The sequence below is a fragment of the Lichenostomus cassidix genome, chromosome 2 (assembly GCF_008360975.1).
Source record: "Lichenostomus cassidix isolate B80296 chromosome 2, HeHo_3.0, whole genome shotgun sequence".
In the NCBI taxonomy this organism is placed as follows: Eukaryota; Metazoa; Chordata; class Aves; order Passeriformes; family Meliphagidae; genus Lichenostomus; species Lichenostomus cassidix.
In genome coordinates, this window is record NC_139482.1 from 151,002,355 (window position 1) to 151,023,213 (window position 20,859).

Sequence of the window (20,859 nt, forward strand, 5' to 3'; positions counted from 1 at the left end):
CTCATGAAAGCTGCCACCAAGGTCAGATGGACACAGCCTCAAGAGCAGGACATGGAATTGCAGAGTCATAGAAAGGAAAACACTCCCCACATCATGATTCACCAGGCTGGGACAGGTAAGGGTTGCTGCCTTCAAAATGCCCCAAGGCCATGCAACTAGGCTGTCCCACCCCTCCAGCACCAGCATAAAAGCCAGAGCAGTGCCTCTCTCCCTCACACACTTCTCCTCACACCTTCTCCTCCTGCTCCAGCTGACTACCAGGTGAGTCTCAACCCCCTCACCCTCCTGCTCCTGCACCCCTGGCCCCTCTCTTCCTGCACTCCCAGCCCCAGCAGCCCTCATGCCTCCCCACAGACCCACAACCTCCACAACCCCTCAGCCTCCTGCATCCCCACCACTCTCAACTCCACCACCATGCCCTGCCTCACCCCTCTCTCTTCCAGGGACCCTCCACACCACAACCATGGCCTGCAACACCCTCTGCCGCCCCTGCGGACCCACCCCGCTGGCCAACAGCTGCAACGAGCCCTGTGCCCTGCAATGCCAGGATTCCCGTGTGGTTATCCAGCCTTCTCCTGTGCTGGTCACCCTGCCAGGACCCATCATGACCTCCTTCCCCCAGAGCACTGCTGTCGGATCCACCTCCGGGGCTGCTGTGGGCACTGAACTCAGTGTGCAGGGACAGCCCATCTCTGGTGGATTTGGTGGCTTTGGCTACGGCGGTTTTGGCTATGGCCGTGGATTTGGCTATGGGCTGGGAGGCCTGGGCTGCTACGGCGGAAGGGGTGGCTACAACTGCTAAGGACACTCAGCACCACTCCTGACACCAACCATCCACTCCCTGGCACACACCCCAGGCAATGAGGACACCTCTCTGGGCCAAGTCTCTCTAACAGGCTCACCGCTTCCAGCTGCTTCTCTCAGAGCTCCAAGCCAGGCATCAGCCAAGGGGCCAGCCCAGGCTGCCTGCAAACTTGGCCCATCTGTCTTCTGCTCTTCTCCTGCTCCCTGCTGTGCATCACCCCTTTGGCTCTGTCCAGTTCCCTCTGGACAAAACCCCTTCTGCCAAGCCAGAGACCATCAGTCACCATCACCATTGGATTGCTCCCACTGTGGGCCAGCGAGGCCTTGATGATCTGGAAAAACCTCTTGTGAGTGAAGGACCCCAGCTGATGGTCACTCAAATTGTACCTCAGAGCAGCAAACCTCTATTAGCTCCTCATGACTTTTCAATCTTCTAACTCAATAAAATTATCTTTCGCTGCAACCTGACATGTCCGCCTCACCTTCTTTCTGACATGGATGTGCCATCTACACTCAGCACTAATCCCAGATTACACAAGCCATTTGAGGAGGGTGCAAATTGCACCAACACCTCTCTTAGGAATTAGTTCTGCAGTTCCACTACCAGGTAAGACACACTGACACAATTTGTGTGCATCACACAAAAGCATTCAGGTTGCTTAAACACACACCTGGATACAACAATGCAGGTCTATCCTTGCCTCTCACACAAACCCATCATAGGCAATGTGTTAACTTGGGCTGGACACCAGTTGCTCCAGACCCTCATTATCTTCCAGGCCCATCTAGAGATCTGCTCAAGCCGTGTCATGACTTCCTTATTTTCAGACACAGAGCTGAACACACAACTCCACTCTACCCAGTCCAGAGCAGAGCAGCAAAATCCTTCCACTCACCTTCTTTCCACAATGTGGGGATGAGCCCAGGACATGGAAAGTTCCTGGTCAGCACATTCACATGGCTGGGGCATGTCCAGCTGTTTATTCACCAACACCCCAAGTCTTTCTCCCCTGGGTTGTTCTCAATCCACTCATTGTCCACTCTGTGATCATGTTGGGCATGGCTCCAGACCAGGTGCAAGACCTTGCACTTGGCCTTGTTCAGCTTCATGACGCTGACAATATCCCACCTCCCCAAACTGTTCCAGACCCTCTGGATGCTATCCCTTCACACAACCAACCACACCACTCAGCCATTTCTTTTCCTGCTTTTACTCATCATCCCATTCAACCCCAGCAACCAGATCCCTGATAATAATACAAAATTATAAGGGACCCAATAGGACTCTGATGATCACCACTCATCCTTTTCCTCCACACACACATGGAGCCATTGACTCCAAGTCTTTGAGTGAGACCATCCTGACCAATCCTTCTCCACCAAATGGTCCAACCAACAGCTCCACTTCTCTCCAGGTTACAGATGAGCATATTGTCTGGCACAAGAACAAAGGACTTGCACAAGTCTGGCTACAGGATATTCATCTCTCTTCCACTCATGCTGGAACCAATCCCAATTCTTCAGAGCTGCTGCCAAGGTCAGAAAGGCACAACCCCAAGAGCACGATATGGAATTGCAGAGCTATGGGCAGGAAAAGATTCCCAAACTCATGACTCACCGAGCTGGACCAGGCAAGAGTAGCTAACATGAAAAATGCCCCAATGTCATGACCAATGGCTCTCCCAAACCTTCAGCCTTGGATCATCCTCGAGGCCGTGCTCTGGATATTCCCCACCAGAGTCTTGTCTTGCTGATTCCCAGGAGCCCAGAAATTAAGAGAGCACCCCACTATCACCAGAGCAGAGCAGAGCAGAGCAGAGGGACATAATCTCCTGCACCTGCATTGCAGCAACCACAAACACAATGGCTACAGGCTGGGTGCTGAAGGGCATTGAGAGCAGCCCCAAGGAGGAGGACTTGGGGTGTTGGTGGATGAAGAACTGGACATGCCCAGGCCATGAGAACGTGCCTACCAGAAGCCCCACTGTGCCCTGTCCTTAACCCCACTATATGGGCAGCAGGTGAGGAGGGGATTTTGCTCCTCTGCTTCACTCTGGTGAGAATTAAGTTGTGTATTCAAATCTGGGACCTGAAACCAAGGAAGATATGCTGCTGCTCAACCAGAGATGGAGATGGGCGTGGAAGATGAGGAAAGTCTGGAGCAACTGGTGTCCAGCAAAATTGAACAGACCACCCATGAGGGGCTTGTGTCAGAGGCAGGGATATAGCTGAATGAGTGTATCTAGGGCTGCATTTCAACAGCAGAAGGGTTTCTGTGATGCACTGGAAGACCAAAGTGTGCCAGTGGGCAATGGAACAGCAGAAATAATATGTTAGAGAGGTCTTGGTGTGCTTTTTCAGCTATACCCAAGGAATATACAACATGGATTAGTGCTGAGTGACATTGGAAGAATCTTGAAAAAAAAGAATTCCTCTGAGGCTGTGATGCAAGAAAACTTTATTGAGGGAGAAGAATGAAAAGTCACGAGCAGCACATAGATGGGAGCTGGTCTGAGGAGCAGGTAGGGCAACCATCAGCCGAAGATTTTCCTTTCAGGAGTTTTTGCCAGAATGTCAAGACTTTCCTGCCCTGCAGTGGGAGAAACCCCACCTGAGAGGGCCAATCATCTCAGGCTTGAGAGAACGGCACTGGAGTTAGAGAGAAGAGTCCAGAGAGGACTGGATACAGCCAAAGTGGTGATGCAGAGCAGGCAGCAGCAGAAGAGCAGGAGGCAGACGGGCCATGTTTACAGGCAGCCCCGGCTGGCCCCTTGGATGCTGCCTTGCTTGGGGTCCTGAGAGCAGGAGATGGAGGTGCTGAGCGCCTTTGAGAACCTTGGCCCAGAGATGCATCCTCAATGCCCGGGGAGTGTTTCAGGGAGTGGATGGTTGTTGTCAGGAGTCCTTAGCAGAGGGTCCTTAGCAGTTGTAGCCACCCCTTCCACCATAGCAGCCCAGGCCTCCCAGCCCATAGCCAAATCCACGGCCATAGCCAAGGCCATAGCCAAAGCCACCAAATCCACCAGAGATGGGCTGTCCCTGGGCACTGAGCTCACTCCCAACAGCAGCCCCGGAGGTGGATCCGACAGCAGTGCTCTGGGGGAAGGAGGTCATGATGGGTCCTGGCAGGGTGACCAGCACAGGAGAAGGGTTGATGATGACACGGGAATCCTGGCATTGCAGGGCACAGGGCTCGTTGCAGCTGTTGGCCAGCGGGGTGGGTCCACAGGGGCGGCAGAGGGTGTTGCAGGCCATGGGTGTGGTGTGGAGGGTTCCTGGAAGAGAGAGGGGTTAGGCAGGGTAGGGCAGGGTGGGGGTGTGAGGGGTGGTGATGCAGGAGGACCAGGGATTGTTGGGCTGTGGGGAGACATGAGGGCTGCTGAGTCTGGAGCTGGGAGTGCTGGAAGACAAGAGCCAGGGGTGCAGGAGCAGGAGGGTCAGGGGTTTGAGACTCACCTGGTTGTTGTCAGGAGCAGGAGGGGAAGGTGGCAGGAGATGTGTGTGAGGGAGAGAGGCACTGGGCTGCCTTTTATGCTGGTGCTGGAGGGGCGGGACAGCCTTCTCCCATGGCCTTGGGGCATTTTGCAGGCAGCAACTCTTGCTTGGCTCAGCCTAGTGAGTCATGATGTGGGGAGTGCTCTTTCTTACAATTTTGCAGTTTTGTGTCCTCCTCTTGAGGCCATGTCCACCTGAACTTGGCGGCAGCTTTCATGTGCTGGTATTTGGAAGGATTTGATTGTTTGATGTGTTTTGGGAAGGACTAAATAAACAGCCAGTTTGTAGGAGAGCTGCAATTTCTTCAGTTTTGTCATTCTTTGGCGCCCTTGTGCTGTGTTTTGTGGGTGCCTTGTGAAGACTGGGCCCCTCTTCTGTGTCACAGGATGTCCATCAGTGACATTCAGCAACAGTGTTGCTCCTAGGGATGCTCAGAGATCTGCTGATGTCCTGGGCAGGTCACTCTTTGAGAGTTTGGCAAGGGCCTAATGCCTGTGAGCAGCTCCTGATGGAAAAAAGGAGCTCATCCCCTCCTGTCTTGAAGGAGAGTAAGAGAGTGGATCTGGAAAATGTGATGCTGTTCAGGCTGAAGCTGTTCCAGTGTAATGATCCATTTGTATTTCTGAAATTTACATGGCAGTGCACTCTGCCATTTCAAGTGTATTGCTTGACCTCGTTAAGAAATCCAGTAAACAAACAACAAACACATGCCCAATCCCTTTCTCAGGGGATGTGACATCAATTCCCTTATTCCGCATTCAAGCCATAATGTCTCATAACTTATACTCCGTAAATGTTAATATTGTGTTTCTCTGAGCAAGACGTAACAATTACTAACAGACAGTCAGCATAAACCCCTTCCCTCCTCTGTGATGATTCCTGCATGCCTTTCCAAATTTTGTGATTCAAATTCCTTCTCTTGAGGCCGTGTCCATCTGACCTTGATGACAGCTTTACATTCTTTTAATTGCAAGTTTTAGAGACCGAATTCTGCTATTAATGGTTCATGTCAGGGCAGGCTGAAGACGTGACCAAAACTTGGGATAGGTGAGGTGTCATCGGTGAGATCACCCTGCAGCACTGGGTTGAGTGCTTTTTGGGTGTGTTGTGAAGAGCTGCCCCCATTCTCTCTCAGCCCTGACAGGCTGGTCTGGGCTTTGCAGCTGTGGTGGAGGTGTTGCCCCTTCCATCGCATTCCCTCCTTCCTTGCATTTCTCCCATCTGACAAAGCCTGATGTTAAACTCTGGTTTTCAAATTTCTTGTGCTCTGTGATTTTCTTGCTGCCCCTCTTCCCTTGAAAGTTTTGATAGCCAGGGCCTTTAGGGTTTTTCATTGGACTGAGGTGTGAAGCCACTTCTCTGGGCAATGTCTGTTTGTCAGAGAATGAATTTGAATGTTGCCCAGGGTTGTTGGAGGAGAGCATTGCATGATCCCAAGCAACCCATGTAAGTCTGGGTTGTGTCAGTTCCCAGCATGGTGTCCTGAAAAGGGTCTGAAGGGCTGGACCCAGAGGCTTGTGGTCAGCATCCCAAAGTCCAGATGGCAGCAAGGCTCCAGTGCTCTAGCCCAGGAGCTGCAAACACTAGGCCAACACTGAAAACCTGAGTGGTGTTGGACATGTGCTGGAGTTCAGCAATGGCAGCTGCCAGGCCATGTTTCTTGTGGGGAGTCAGCCAAGGGATGGGATAAAATGTCTGGGTATCAACTGGAACAATTGTTTTCTTTTGAGGAAAAGCCTTTGTGGTTTTGGTTAAGAAGAAATGGAGCAGGAGTTGTTCCTGTACCCTTGTAGAAATGTGACCCCAAATATGCAGAGTAGGATTGGGAAAACTGCTAAGACTAAGTGTGGAGAGGTGACTCTTGCTTTCTGCTTAACACTGGTGAGGTCCCATATGAGGTGTCATGTGCAGATCTGGGCTTCCCCTTGGGAAAATGAAGTTGATTTAGTAAATCTAGACCATTCCAGCGCCAGAAAGATTCCTAAGGGGCTGAAGGAACTTTCATGGAGGAGAGGCTGAGAGAGCTGGGATTTCCAGGATACAAGGCTGTAGAGAGAGGTGTCATCAATGTGTGTAAATCCCTGATAGAAGGGACTGAATTAGAGGGAGCTCAGCTGTTCTCAGCAGTGTGGACATGCAATACAAGTGGGCAAGGGTACATGGGAAAACAGATGGAATTGCATGGGCAAAGAAAGAATTTTTCAGTGCGAGGGTGGTCACAGAATGGAATAGTTGGTCAAGAGTGAGCTGGGAGAGCCAACACTGAACTGTCCATGGTGCTGGAAATTCTGCTCTTATTGAGTCCGCTTGAACAAAAGGGAATGAAGCACTTGCACTCCACAGTTCCTGCCCATGTGGAAGCTGTTATGACTGTTTGATCAGAGGGCTTGAGCATCCTGCAGGGAAGAGTTTTGTTAAGTGTGTGCTGGCACAGAGGGACTTTGCCAGAATCATGACCAGGAGAGAATTGTTGTGTCAAAGCATTTGTAGTGTAGACAGTGATAGGCTTATGTCAACTTTTGGAAGGGACTCTCTTTCCCTGCTTCCTGTACCACTGTGTTTCTTACTGGTTAGGACATATTTCCCAGAGAAAAGTGTTGTGCCTCTTTTCTGCTTACTCCAATGGCCTGTTGAGCCCGGGCACTCTGCTGGGTCAGGAAGTGAGACCAGAGGAGTTAAAAAAAAAGAGGAGACAGCTCAGGCTTTGATGCAAGACAATTTTATTGATGCAGAAGAATGAAGAGAGAGGAGAAAGAAGAAGAAGTGATCCGGTGTGAGGGTGAAGTAGTGCAACCATCAGACGAGGTGCTTTTCTTGAAACAGCAGTTGCCAGAGCCTTGTGCTGGTGGTGTCAGGAGTGGTGCTGAGAGCCCTTAGCAGTTGTAGCCACCCCTTCTGCCATAGCAGCCCAGGCCTCCCAGCCCATAGCCACAGCCCAGCCCATAGCCAAAGCCACCGTAGCCAAAGCCACCAAATCCACCAGAGATGGGCTGTCCCTGGGCACTGAGCTCACTCCCAACAGCAGCCCCGGAGGTGGATCCAACAGCAGTGCTCTGGGGGAAGGAGGTCATGATGGGTCCAGGAAAGGTGACCAGCACAGGGGAAGGGTTGATGACCACACGGGAATCCTGGCATTGCAGGGCACAGGGCTCGTTGCAGCTGTTGGCCAGTGGGGTGGGTCCGCAGGGGCGGCAGGCATCGTAGCAGGCCATGGGTGTGGTGTGGAGGGTCCCTGGAAGAGAGGGGGGTAAGGCAGGGCAGGGGTGGTGGCGTTGCAAGTGGTGGTGATGCAGGAGGACGAGGGAGTGTGGAGGCTGTTCTGGGTCTGTAGGGAGGCGTGAGGGCTGCTGAGGCTGGGGCTGGGAGTGCTGGAAGAGAGGGGTCGGACGGGAGGAGCAGGAGGGTTAGGGGCTCGAGACTCACCTGGTTGTTGTCAGGAGCAGGAAGAGAAGGCTTGAGGAGAAGTGTGTGAGGGAGAGGGGCACTGGTCTGGCTTTTATGCTGGTCCTGAAGGGGCGGGACATCTTGGCCCATGGCCTTGGGGCATTTTGCAGGCAACCTGTCTTGCTTGGCCCAGCCTAGTGAATCATGATTTGGGGAGTGTTTTCCTTCCTGAAATTCTGCTGTTGCATGTCCAGCTCTTGAGGCCATGTCCGTCTCACCTTGGTGGTACTTCTTAATTGTGAGTATTAGAGACCAGTGTGTAGTTGCTGATGTTGTGTGTTAGGACACGTAGAAGATTCAACCAAAGTTGAGGAGATCTGAGGTTTCATCCGAGGTCATGCAATGGCATATTCAGATCATGCTACATTTGCACTCTTGCCTCCTGCCTGAAAGAACTCCCAGCTCTCACAGCTTCCCCCCATTTTAAGGACAGTCCAGACTACAAGTCTTTGGGCTCAAACCTTCAGACCCTTTTCAGGTCAGCTTGCTGGGCACTGACGAAGCCTAGACTCTCCAGGGTCATTAAGGACCATGCAATGCTCACCTCCAAAAACCCAGGTGAAATGGACACAACCTCAGGAGAAGGACTTGAAGTCACACAATTCCATAAAGAAATGCCTGAATCAGGGCAGAGAAGGAAAGAGGAAATTGTTGACCCTCCATTAATAAATTCCTGCTTATTTGCTAAGAGGAACATAATACTAAGACGTGAAAGATATAAATTATAAAACCTTATGGTTTTAACACAGAATGAATAAATTGACGTCACAGACCAGCCTGGAAGCAAAGGGATTGGTCCTATTTGTTGTTTATTTGTAAGATATCCTAATGAGGTCAAGTAATACACTTGAAATTACAGATTACGTTGTCGTGTAAATTTGAGAAATCCAAATGGACAATAACACTGGAACAAGTACAGCCTGAACAGCCACAGATTTTGAATATTTTCCTTCATACCATTAAAGACACAAGGCCATGAGCTCACTGTCATTCCTCCTGAGTGATTCCAGGAACTGGGACCTTTCCAAGCTTTTACAGATTGACATCCCCCAGGTCTTCAGCAGCTCCCTCAGCATCACTGGGTGCAACAAAATGACTGATGGACATCCAGTGACACAGAACAGAGGGGTGCAGTCATGACAAAGCAACCAAAAACCACAGCACATGAGTTCCACAGAATGACCTCACTGATGACATAGCAGCTCTCTAGGCATTGGGTGTTTATTTAGCCCTCCGTGACACACATCAAACAATCAAATCCTCCAAAATACAAACATCCAGCTTAAGGTTGCCGCCAAGGTCAGATGGAGATGGCATCAAGGGAAGGGCATGACACTTCAGAATTACACAAAGGAAAATTCTTCCCACATCATGACTCACAAGGCTGAGCAGAGCAAGACCTGCTGCCACCAAAATGCCCCAAGGCCATGGGCCAAGGCTGTCCCGCCCCTCCAGAACCAGCATAAAAGCTGGCCCAGTGCCTCTCTCCCTCACAGGCTTCTCCCTACGCCTTCTTCTCCTGCTCCTGCCAACAATCAGGTGAAACTCAATCCCCTCACCCTCCTGCTCCAGCATCCCTGGCTCCTCTCTTCCAGCACTCCCAGCTCCAGCCTCAGCAGCCCTCATGCCTCCCCACAGATCCACAAGAGCCTCCAAATTCCCTCACTCTCCTGCATCACCCCCACCTGCACCCCCATCCCCCTGCCCTGCCTCACCTCTCTCTCTCTTCCAGGAACCCTCCACACCACAACCATGGCCTGCAACACCCTCTGCCGCCCCTGCGGACCCACCCCGCTGGCCAACAGCTGCAACGAGCCCTGTGCCCTGCAATGCCAGGATTCCCGTGTCATCATCAACCCTTCCCCTGTGCTGGTGACCTTTCCTGGACCCATCATGACCTCCTTCCCCCAGAGCACTGCTGTCGGATCCACCTCTGGGGCTGCTGTTGGGAGTGAGCTCAGTGCCCAGGGACAGCCCATCTCTGGTGGATTTGGTGGCTTTGGCTACGGCCTTGGCTATGGCCGTGGATTTGGCTATGGGCTGGGAGGCCTGGGCTGCTATGGCGGAAGAGGTGGCTACATCTGCTAAGGCCCTTCAGCACCACTCCTGACAGCACCAGCTCGCTGCTCTGGCAACAGCTTGTGCAAGAAAAGCACCTTGGCTGACGGTGGCCCCACTTCTACCTCACACTAGATCCCTTCTTCTTTCTCCTCTCTCTTCATTCTTCTGCATCAATAAAATTCTCCTGCTTTAAAGACTTAGATGTCTCCTCTTTTTTTTGTTATTCTACTGGTCTCGCTTCCTCACCGAGAAAGACTGGTGGCAGGGCAGGGCAGGGCTCAACATTGAGCATTGGATTGGATTGAGTGGAAAAGAGGCACAACACTTTCCTCTGGGAAATATGTCCTAACCACTATGAACCAAGAGTGGCACAGGAAGCAAAAAAGAGGGGGAACAATCCAAAACCTGACACAAGCCCATCCCTGGCTACACTAAAGGCTTGGACACAAAAATTCTCTCCTGCCCATGGTTCTGGCAATGTCCCTCTGTGCCAGCACACACTTGACAACATCTCTTCACTGCAGGACACTCAAGCCCTCTGAGCAAACAGTCATAATACCTTGCATATGGGAAGGAGCTCTGGAGTGCAAGTGCTTCATTCCCTTTTGTTCAAGCGGAGTCAGCAAGAGCAGAATTTCCAGCACCATGGACAGGACATTGTTGGCTCTCCCATGACAGAGACTCCACCACATCTTCCACTTTGGGACCACCCTCACAATGAGAACTTCTTATCTTCTCTGGCAATTGCATTCCATCTGTTTTCCCATGTGCCATTCCTCACTCAAGCTGCATGTTTCACGGCGCCTAATCTCTCCGTGTTAATATTGAGTTCCTGTAAGCAAATAAGCAATAATTACTAATGGACAGGCAGTGAACTCCAATGCTCCTCTCTGACGTTATGGGATCACGTCATTGTGGAATTGTGCAATTCCACATCATGCTCCTGAGGCTGTGTCCATCTGTGCCAAGTCTGGGTTATGTCAGTCCCCAGTGTGGTGTCCTGAGAAAGGTCTGAAGGGCTGGGCCCAGAGGCTTATGGTCAGTGCCCCAAATTTCAAATGGCAGCAAGTCCCCTGTGTTGTAGCCCAGGAGCTGGAAAAACTTTGCCAGCAATGAAACCCTGAGTGGTGCTGGATATGTGCTGGAGTTCAGCAAGGGCAGCTGCCAAGTGCTGTTTCTCAGGGATTTAGCCCAGGTAAGAAAGAATGTCTGGGTATCACTTGGACCAATTGTTTCTTTCTGAGAAAAAGTTTTTGTGGTTTTGGTTGAGATGAAATGGAGCCGGAGTTGTCCCTGTACCCTTGTGGGAAAAGCGACCTCATGTATCAAGAGTAAAATTGAAAAACAGTTATGACCAAGCAGGGAGAGGTGACTCTATCAGTCTGCATAGCACTGGTGAGATACCATGTTAGGTGTCATGTGCGGCTCTGGGCATCCCATTGGGAAAATGAAGCACATTTAGTAAATCAAGATCATTTCAGGGCCAGAAATATTCTAAAGAGGCTGGAGGTACTTTCTTAGAGGAAAGGCGGAGAGAGTTGGGATTGCCAAGAGACAAGGGTGGATGGGGAGGTGTCATCAGTGTGCATAAATCCCAGAATGAAGGGAATGAATTTGAGGGACTTTGGTGGTTCTTAGCACTGCGCACATGCAGGACATGAGGGCAAAGGCACAAGGGAAAACAGATGGAATGCAATTGCTAAAGAAGGCAAGAAGTTCTCATTATGATGGTGGTCCCAGAGTGGAAGATGTGGTGGAGTGTCTGTCTTTAGAGATCCAACACTGACCTGCCCATGGTGCTGGAAATTTGGCTCTTGCTGACTCTGCTTGAACTAAAGGGAATGAAGTAGTTGCACTCCACAGTTCCGGACCAAGGGAAAGCTTTCATAACTCTTTGTTCAGAGTGCTTGAGAGTCCTGCAGGGGAGAGATTTTGTCAAGTGTGTGCTGGCACAGAGGGTCATTGCCAGAGCCATGAGCCGGAGAGATTTGTTGTGTCCAAGCCTTTTGTGTAGTCAGTGATGGGCTTGTGGACACTTTTGGAAGGTTCCCCCCCACCCTGCTTCCTGTGCCACTCTTGGTTTTTACTGGTTTTGACATATTTCGAAGAGAAAAGTGTTTTGCCTCCTTTCTGCTCACTCCAATGCTCAGTTGAGCCCTGCCATTGTGCACAGTGAGATTGCAAGACCAGTGAAATTAAAAAAAAAAAATAATAAAAGGAGGAGTCTCAGGATTTGATGCAGAAGAATTTTATTGATGTATTGATGCAGAAGAATGAAGAGAGAAGAGAAAGAAGAAGAAGGGATCCTGTGTGAGGTAGAAGTACGGCAACTACATGCCAAGGTGCTTTGCTTGAAAGAGCAGTTGCCAGACCAGTGAGCTGGTGGTGTCAGGAGTGGTGCTGAGGGTCCTTAGCAGTTGTAGCCACCCCTTCCACCATAGCAGCCCAGGCCTCCCAGCCCATAGCCAAATCCACGGCCATAGCCAAGGCCGTAGCCAAAGCCACCAAATCCACCAGAGATGGGCTGTCCCTGGGCACTGAGCTCACTCCCAACAGCAGCCCCGGAGGTGGATCCAACAGCAGTGCTCTGGGGGAAGGAGGTCATGATGGGTCCGGGAAAGGTCACCAGAACAGGGGATGGCTGGATAAACACACGGGAATCCTGGCATTGCAGGGCACAGGGCTCGTTGCAGCTGTTGGCCAGCGGGGTGGGTCCGCAGGGGCGGCAGAGGGTGTTGCAGGCCATGGGTGTGGTGTGGAGGGTCCCTGGAAGAGAGGGGAGTGAGGCAGGGCAAGGGTGGTGGGGTTGCAAGGGGCAGTGATGCAGGAGGACAAGGGAGTGTGGAGGCTGTTGTGGGTCTGTGGGGAGGCATGAGGGCTGCTGAGGCTGGGGCTGGGCGTGCTGGAAGAGAGGGGTCAGGGGCTTGAGACTCACCTGGTTGTTGTCAGGAGCAGGAGGAGAAGGTGTGAGGAGAAGTGTATGAGGGAGAGAGGCTCTGGGCTGGCTTTTATGCTGGTCTTTTGGGGGTGGGACAGCCTTGGCCCATGGCCTTGGGGCATTTTGGTGGTCAGGCAGCAGCAGTTACCTGGCCCGGCGTGCAGAGTGCTGAGGTGTGCATTGTTTTTCTTCCAGCAACTCTACTTTGTCATGTCCTTCCCTTGAGGCAGTGTCCATCTGACCTTGGCGGCAGCTTTTATTTCAGAGAATTAGAGACCGGTGTGTGGTTGTTGATGGTGTGTGTCAGGACACGTAGAAGATCTGACCAAGGTGGAGGAGGTCAGAGGTGTCATCTGAGGTCATGCCATGGCATATTCAGAACATATCCCATTTGCACTCCTGCCTTCTGCCTGAAAGAACTCCCAGCTCTCTCAGATTCCCCCCCCATTTCAGGGACAGTCCAGGCCACAAGCCCTTCAGACCATTCTCAGGCCACCATGCTGAGCACTGACACAGCCTGGACTTGCCTGGGTTGCTGAGGATCATGAAATGCTCACCTCCAAAAATACTGGGCAAATTCCTAATGCTCTTTCTGATCATTAGACACTGCACAGAGCAGTGATCTCACTCCTCAACACACAGCCTAAATCACGATCCAAAAAACCCTGAATATGGAATCCTTACAGACAAGTGGGACACCAAGACACTAACGGGGCATGACCAATGGAAAAGGTGATGTCTCCTGTCAGGCTTTACCAGCTGGGAAAATTGCATGGAGAGAGGGAATGGGATGGAATGGGAAACACCTCCTACTTGGAACAGCTGCAAAGCCCAGAGCAGCCTCTCAGGGCTGTGAGAGACTGAGGCCAACTCTTCACACACCAACACACCACACAGTCCAGTGCCCCAGGGTGGCCTCACTGATGGCACTCCAGCTCCCCAAAGCTTTGATCAAGTCTTCATCCTGCACCTACAGCACCAGAATTTGATCTCTAACATGGGCACTTAAAGGCTGCTGCCAATGTGAAATGGATGCAGACTCAAATGAAGGACTTGAAATCACGGAATTCCATAAAGGAGTGACTGATTCAGAACAAAGAAGGAAAGAAAAAATTGTTGACCCTCCATTAGTAATTCCTGCTTATTTGCTAATCGGAACATAATACTATGACTTGGAGGATATAAGTTATGAAACCCTATGGATTGAATGCGGAATAAATAAATTGATGTCACAGACCAGCCTGGGAGCAAAGGGACTGGCCCTATTTGTTGTTTACTTCTCAGATTTCCTAATGTGGTAAAGTAATACGCTTGAAATTACAGATTACATTGTCATGTAAATTTGAGAAATCCAAATGGACAATAACACTGGAACAAATTTGTTCCAAACAGCCTCACATTTTCCACATTTTTCATATTTTTGTGTCTTGTTCAAGACACAAGGCCATGAGCTCACTTTCATTCATCCTGAGGTGCTTCCAGGCACTGGGACCATTCCAAGGTCTTGCAGAGGGACCTGCCCAGGACATCAACACTCCCTCAGCATCCCTGGGTGCAACACAATGACTGATGGACATCCAGTGACACAGAAGAGAGGGGTCCAGTCTTCACAGGGAACCCAAAAACCACAGACCATGAGTGCCACAAAATGACAAAACTGATGACATAGCAGCTCCCTTGGGCTTTGGATGTTTATTCAGCCCTCCATGACACACATCGAACAACAAAATACTCCCAAATACCACCTCCCAGTTAAAAGCTGCTGCCGCCAAGGTCAGATGGAGATGGCATCAATGGAAGGGCATGAGACTCCAGAATTGCACAAAGGAAAATTCTTCCCACATCATGACCCACTAGGCTGGGCCAAACAAGAGCTACTGCCTCCAAAATGCCCCAAGACCATGGACCAAGAATGTCCTGCCCCCAAAAGACCAGCATAAAAGCCAGCCCAGAGCCTCTCTCCCTCAGACAATTCTCCTCACACCTTCTCCTCCTGCTCCTGCTGACTACCAGGTGAGCCTCAAGCCCCTGACCCTTCTGCTCCTGCATCCCTGGCCCCTTTCTTCCAGCACTCCCAGCCCCAGCCTCAGCAATCCTCACGCCTCCCCACAGACCCACCAATAGCTTCTACAATCCCTCACCCTCCTGCATCACTGCCCCTCACACCCCCACACCCTGACCCTGCCTCACTGCTCTCTCTTTCAGGGCCCCTCCACACCACACCCATGACCTGCAACACCCTCTGCCGCCCCTGCGGACCCACCCCGCTGGCCAACAGCTGCAACGAGCCCTGTGCCCTGCAATGCCAGGATTCCCACGTCATCATCAACCCTTCCCCTGTGCTGGTCACCATGCCAGGACCCATCATGACCTCCTTCCCCCAGAGCACTGCCGTCGGATCCACCTCCGGGGCTGCTGTTGGGAGTGAGCTCAGTGCCCAGGGACAGCCCATCTCTGGTGGATTTGGTGGCTTTGGCTACGGCCTTGGCTATGGCCGTGGATTTGGCTATGGGCTGGGAGGCCTGGGCTGCTATGGTGGAAGGGGTGGCTACAACTGCTAAGGGCCCTCAGCACCACTCCTGACACCACCAGCTCGCTGCGCTGGCAACAACATGTGCAAGCAAAGCACCTTGGCTGATGGTTGCACTACTTCTACCTCACACAGGGTCCCTTCTTCTTCTTTCTCTTCTCTCTTGGTTCTTCTGCATCAATAAAATTTTCCTACCTTAAAAACTGAGATGTCACCTCCTTTTTTCTATTCCACTGGTCTCACTGCCTCACCCAGCACAGTGCCAGGGTTCAACAGGGCGTTGGATTGAGTGGAAAAGAGGCACAACACTTTTGTCTAGGAAATATGTCAAAACCACTAAGAACCAAGAATGGCACAGGAAGCAAGGAATAGGGGAAACTTCCAAAACCTTCCACAAGCCCATCACTGGATACACAAAAGGCTTGGACACAACTAATCTCTCCTATTCATGGGTCTGGCAATGTCCCTCTGTGCCAGCACACACTTGACAACATCTCTTCACTGAAGGATTCTCAAGCCCTCTGAACAAACAGACATAATACCTTGCATATCAAAAGGAGCTCCTGAGTGCAAGTGCTTCATTCCTTTTTCTTCAAGCAGAGTCAGCAAGAGCAGAATTTCCAGCACCATGGACAGGACATTGTTGGATCTCCCATGACAGACACTCCACCACATCTTCCGCTCTGGGACCACTCTCACAAAGAGAACTTCTTGCCTTCTTTAGCAACTGCATTTCATCTGTTTTTCCCTTGTGCCATTCCACATTCAAGCTACAAGTTTCACAGCTCCTAATCGCTACACGTTAATATTGAGTTCCTGTAAGCAAATAAGCAATAATTACTAACAGACAGTCGGTGAACTCCAATGCTCCCATCTGAATTGATGGGGTCATGTCTTTGTGGAATTGTGCACATTCGCATCCTTCTCCAGAGGCTGTGTCCATCAGTAGCAAGTCAGGGCAAAATTGGAAAACTGTTATGAGCAAGCAGCGAGAGGTGACTCTTGCTGTCTGTGTAGCGCTGGTGAGGTCCCATGTTAGGTGTCATGTGCAGATCTGGGCATCCCATTATCAGGCTTTGACCCTGACTAAATGCCAGGCACCTCGACTCAGTCTTGCTGCAGAAAAAAACCTGTAAAAATACACATCAATCTTGTGAGTCAAATGAGATAGGACATTGCCAGGAGGACGCATGAAGAAAGGGCAAACAGGCTCCAAGCTTAAAGTTGAAAAAAAGTGATTTAATTACCTAACAGAGTTGGAAGATAAAATGCAAGGTAAAAATAAACTTTTTATACACTATTTTGTTCACTCCCCCCTTCCCTCTTATGAACTCATTTTATTCACCCCCTTTCTTTTTTTTTTGACCAACAAGCCCGAGTAGGGAGGCAGAGTGTGAGGTATTTTCTCAGTCTACAGAGCAGATCCATAAATCTATTCATCACCACAATTCTTCTATTACAAATAGTCTTTATCTCTACTTATATCTCTCTCTCTTCAGGCACTTTCTCTGCTCTCTCCCCCCACCCTCTTAAGAAGCATTCTCTCCGCTCACCCCCTTCCCTCTTTCTAAACCAGCAACACAGACAGGGGGCAGGGTGAGGGGGTCTCTGGTCAGCCCAATCAGGGAGAGGGGGTCCTCTACTTAGCCATGGGGTCCTTCCCATGAGAGACAGTCCTCTGGGAACTTCTTTGGCACAGGTCCAATCTCACAAGTAACATCCCGCCCGGCTTCTTCTGCAACATGAGTCCTCTTGTCCAGAAGGTGCAGACTCTCCCGAGCTGAGGCCAGGCTGCTTTCATTCCAAGAGCAAAGCCTTTCTCTCACAAGGCCTTTGTAATTTTATCTCTTTCAATGAGACTCCAAACTGGATCACAGCTTTCTCCAGGAATCCACCTGCTCCTCTGGTGTGAGCTGTAGGTGGATTTCTGCATCCTTGTGGACTCCATGGGCCGCAGGGGGAACCTCCTGCTCCCCCCATGGCCTTTACTATGGCTAGCAGAGGGTTTTCAGCTCCGGTGCCTGGAGCACTGGAGCACCTCCTCCCCTACCTTCTTCACTGACCGTGGTGTCTCCATGCTGTTCTCCCTTCAAATATTTTCACCCCCACCTCCTCGTCCTCTAACTACAAAGAAGTGCGTGGTTGCTTTGTTTGGATTTCTTCCTAAACATGTTTTCACAGAGGCGTAACTAACACCTCCAATTGGCCCAAACTTGGCCAGCAGCATATCCATCACCTTCAGAGCCATCAGAGATTGGTTCTGCTGGACTTGATGCAAAATCTTCCAGAACATTCATTCAGGACACAAAGGAGCCATCTTTGTGCCACTCCCCATCCCTCACACACCTCCCCAGGCCTACCACGACAGCTTCTGAGGGATCCAAATTTCTCCTAGATGTTAAAAAATACCTTACTGATGTTTTGGGCCAATCAAAACCACCACACCCATTGGGAAAATAAAGCAGATTCAGGGAATCAAGATCATTTCAGGGCCAGAAATATTGTGAATGGGCTGGAGGTTGTTTCTTAGAGAAGAGGCTGGGAGAACTGGGATTGCCAGGAGACAAGGCAGGACAGGGAGGAGTCATCAGTGTGCGTAAATCCCAGAATGAAGGGAATGAATTTGAGAGACCTCGGCTCTTCTCAGCACTGCACAAATGCAGGAGAAGAGGGCAAGGGCACAAGGGAAAACAGATGGAATTTAATTGCTAAAGAAGGCGAGAAGTTCTCATTATGATGACGGTCCCAGAGTGGAAGATGTGGTGGAGTGTCTGTCTTGGGAGATCCAACACTGACCTGCCCATGGTGCTGGAAATTCTGCTCTTGCTGACTCTGCTTGAACTAAAGGGAATGAAGTACTTGCACTCCACAGTTCCTGACCAGGGGAAAGGTTTTATAACTGTTTGTTCAGAGGGCTTGAGAGTCCTGCAGGGGAGAGATTTTGCCAAATCTGTGCTGGCACAGAGGGTCTTTGCCAGAACCATGAGCCAGAGAGATTTGTTGTGTCCAAGCCTTTTGTGTAGTCAGTGATGGGCTTGTGGACACTTTTGGATGGTTCCCCCCACCCTGCTTCCTGTGCCACTCTTGGTTCTTACTGGTTTTGACGTATTTCCAAGAGAAAAGTGTTTTGCCTCTTTTCCGCTCACTCCAATGCTCAGTTGAGCTCTGCCATTGTGCTGGGAGAGGAAGTGAGACCAGAGAAATTAAAAAAAAAATAAAAAAAGAGGAGTCCCAGGATTTGATGCAGAAGAATTTTATTGATGCAGAAGAATGAAGAGAGAGAAGAAAGAAGAAGAAGGGATCCTGTGTGAGGTAGAAGTAGGGCAACTACATGCCAAGGTGCTTTGCTTGAAAGAGCAGTTGCCAGACCAGCAAGCTGGTGGTGTCAGCAGTGGTGCTGAGGGCCCTTAGCAGTTGTAGCCTCCCCTTCTGCCATAGCAGCCCAGGCCTCCCAGCCCATAGCCAAATCCACGGCCATAGCCAAGGCCGTAGCCAAAGCCACCAAATCCACCAGAGATGGGCTGTCCCTGGGCACTGAGCTCACTCCCAACAGCAGCCCCGGAGGTGGATCCGACAGCAGTGCTCTGGGGGAAGGAGGTCATGATGGGTCCGGGAAAGGTCACCAGAACAGGGGACGGCTGGATAACCACACGGGAATCCTGGCATTGCAGGGCACAGGGCTCGTTGCAGCTGTTGGCCAGAGGGGTGGGTCCGCAGGGGCGGCAGAGGGTGTTGCAGGCCATGGGTGTGGAGTCGAGGGTCCCTGGAAGAGAGGGGAGTGAGGCAGGGCAGGGTGGTGCGGTTGGAAGGGGTAGTGATGCAGGAGGACAAGGGAGTGTGGAGGCCGTTGTGGGTCTGTGGGGAGGCATGAGGGCTGCTGAGGCTGGGGCTGGGAGTGCTGGAAGAGAGGGGTCAGGGGCTTGAGACTGACCTGGTTGTTGTCAGGAGCAGGAGGAGAAGGTGTGAGGAGACGTGTGTGAGGAGAGAGGCACTGGTCTGGCTTTTATGCTGGTCTTTTGGGGGTGGGACAGCCTTGGCCCATGGCCTTGGGGCATTTTGGTTGTAGGCAGCAGCAGTTACCTGGCCCAGCGTGCAGAGTGCTGAGGTGTGCGTTGTTTTTCTTCCAGCAACTCTACTTTGTCATGTCCTTCCCTTCAGGCAGTGTCCATCTGACCTTGGCTGCAGCTTTTATTTCAGAGAATTAGAGACCGGTGTGTGGTTGTTGATGGTGTGTGTCAGGACACGTAGAAGATCTGACCAAAGTGGAGGAGGTCAGAGGTGTCATCTGAGGTCATGCCATGGCATATTCAGAACATATCCCATTTGCACTCCTTCCTTCTGCCTGAAAGAACTCCCAGCTCCCTCACCTTCCCCCCGTTTCAGGGACAGTCCAGGCCACAAGCCCTTCAGACCATTCTCTGGCCACCATGCTGAGCACTGACACAGCCTGGACTTGCCTGGCTTCCTGAGGATCATGAAATGCTCACCTCCAAAAACACTGGGCAAATTCCATATGCTCTTTCTGATCATTAGACACTGCCCAGAGCAGCGATCTCACTCCTCAACACACAGCTGTAAGGGTCGATCCAAGAATCAAGTTCTGTCTCAACATTTCTCATCAGAAACTACAGGTGCAGGACTTACGCAGAGAATGCTTTGTGCCTGCCCAAAGCTGGTACGGAGCAAATGCTTTGTACCTGCCTAAGGTGGTACAGAACGAAGACTTTGCACCTGCTTGAGCTGATACAGAACAAAGGCCTTGTGCCTGCCAAAGCGGGTATGTGACGAAGGCTTTGCACCCGTCGCCCTGACACCCATTGTGAAAACCCTGCCGACCATGCCTCGGACACTCCTCCCTTGACCCTGTCAAGTGGAGTTTGGCATATCTCCACGAGAATTAAGGGGGAGCAAAGGCGGGTCGCAAGGAGGGACCAGGTGTATGGACTAAGCATAAAAGACAGCTCTGGAGTGACTGAACTCCGAAGATCTTCCCCACCTAAAGATCACATCGATCTTTGCAGAGGCCAAGGAACGCCGACTGGACGGGACCCCAGGGACGCCGGACGTCTGTGGAGCCGTGGTGGTAGCTATAGCCCCCTTTCCTTCCCTTTCCTCCCCATCTTTTCCCAGTTTTCTCTCTTTCTCTCTCTATCGCAGGCCGCTTTACCGGCCAAATTAATGAAGTTCCCCCTTGGATTGAAATTTAACTCCCTTTAAAGTTAAATGTTGGATTTTTGTGTTTTCTTTTCCTTTTTGCACTCTGAGATCGTAGCTGGTATGAACCATCACGCGTCTGCTGATGAGTGGACCGTGACAACAGCCCAGGTCACGATCCAAAAAACCCTGAATATTGAATCCTTACAGACAAGTGGGACACCAAGACAGTGCATGACCAATGGGAAAAGGTGATGTCTCCTGTCAGGCTTTACCAGCTGGGAAAATTGCATGGAGAGGGGGAATGGGATGGAAAGGGAAACACCTCCTACTTGAAACAGCTGCAAAGCCCAGAGCAGCCTCCCAGGGCTGTGAGAGACTGAGGCCAACTCTTCACACACCAACAAACCCCACAGTCCAGTGCCACAGGGTG

The 20,859-nt window shown here is 51.1% G+C and overlaps 6 protein-coding genes and 1 long non-coding RNA gene across 7 annotated transcripts; 3 read left to right on the forward strand and 4 right to left on the reverse strand.

Annotated features, from left to right (window-relative positions):
* Positions 1-3,723: 3,723 nt before the first annotated feature.
* Positions 3,724-4,059, reverse strand: LOC146442565 (feather beta keratin-like). Its single transcript, XM_085049920.1, has one exon. The coding sequence runs from the start codon at positions 4,057-4,059 to the stop codon at positions 3,724-3,726; it is 336 nt and encodes a 111-aa protein (XP_084906046.1).
* A 2,972-nt stretch (positions 4,060-7,031) lies between these two features.
* On the reverse strand, positions 7,032-7,511 carry LOC146442566 (feather beta keratin-like). Its single transcript, XM_085049921.1, has one exon. It carries the CDS (start codon positions 7,509-7,511, stop codon positions 7,173-7,175), a length of 339 nt encoding a protein of 112 aa, XP_084906047.1. The 3' UTR covers positions 7,032-7,172.
* A 1,984-nt stretch (positions 7,512-9,495) lies between these two features.
* LOC146442567 (feather beta keratin-like) lies at positions 9,496-9,831 on the forward strand. Its single transcript, XM_085049922.1, has one exon. It carries the CDS (start codon positions 9,496-9,498, stop codon positions 9,829-9,831), a length of 336 nt encoding a protein of 111 aa, XP_084906048.1.
* Positions 9,832-12,214: 2,383 nt separating this feature from the next.
* Positions 12,215-12,550, reverse strand: LOC146442568 (feather beta keratin-like). The gene has a single exon (XM_085049924.1). It carries the CDS (start codon positions 12,548-12,550, stop codon positions 12,215-12,217), a length of 336 nt encoding a protein of 111 aa, XP_084906050.1.
* Positions 12,551-14,967: 2,417 nt separating this feature from the next.
* LOC146442569 (feather beta keratin-like) lies at positions 14,968-15,303 on the forward strand. Its single transcript, XM_085049925.1, has one exon. It carries the CDS (start codon positions 14,968-14,970, stop codon positions 15,301-15,303), a length of 336 nt encoding a protein of 111 aa, XP_084906051.1.
* Positions 15,304-18,679: 3,376 nt separating this feature from the next.
* On the reverse strand, positions 18,680-19,015 carry LOC146442570 (feather beta keratin-like). Its single transcript, XM_085049926.1, has one exon. The coding sequence runs from the start codon at positions 19,013-19,015 to the stop codon at positions 18,680-18,682; it is 336 nt and encodes a 111-aa protein (XP_084906052.1).
* An 832-nt stretch (positions 19,016-19,847) lies between these two features.
* On the forward strand, positions 19,848-20,479 carry LOC146442571 (uncharacterized). The gene is made up of 2 exons (XR_014849619.1): positions 19,848-20,049; positions 20,294-20,479. It is a non-coding gene; the product is annotated as an uncharacterized LOC146442571 (long non-coding RNA).
* The last annotated feature ends 380 nt before the right edge of the window (positions 20,480-20,859 follow it).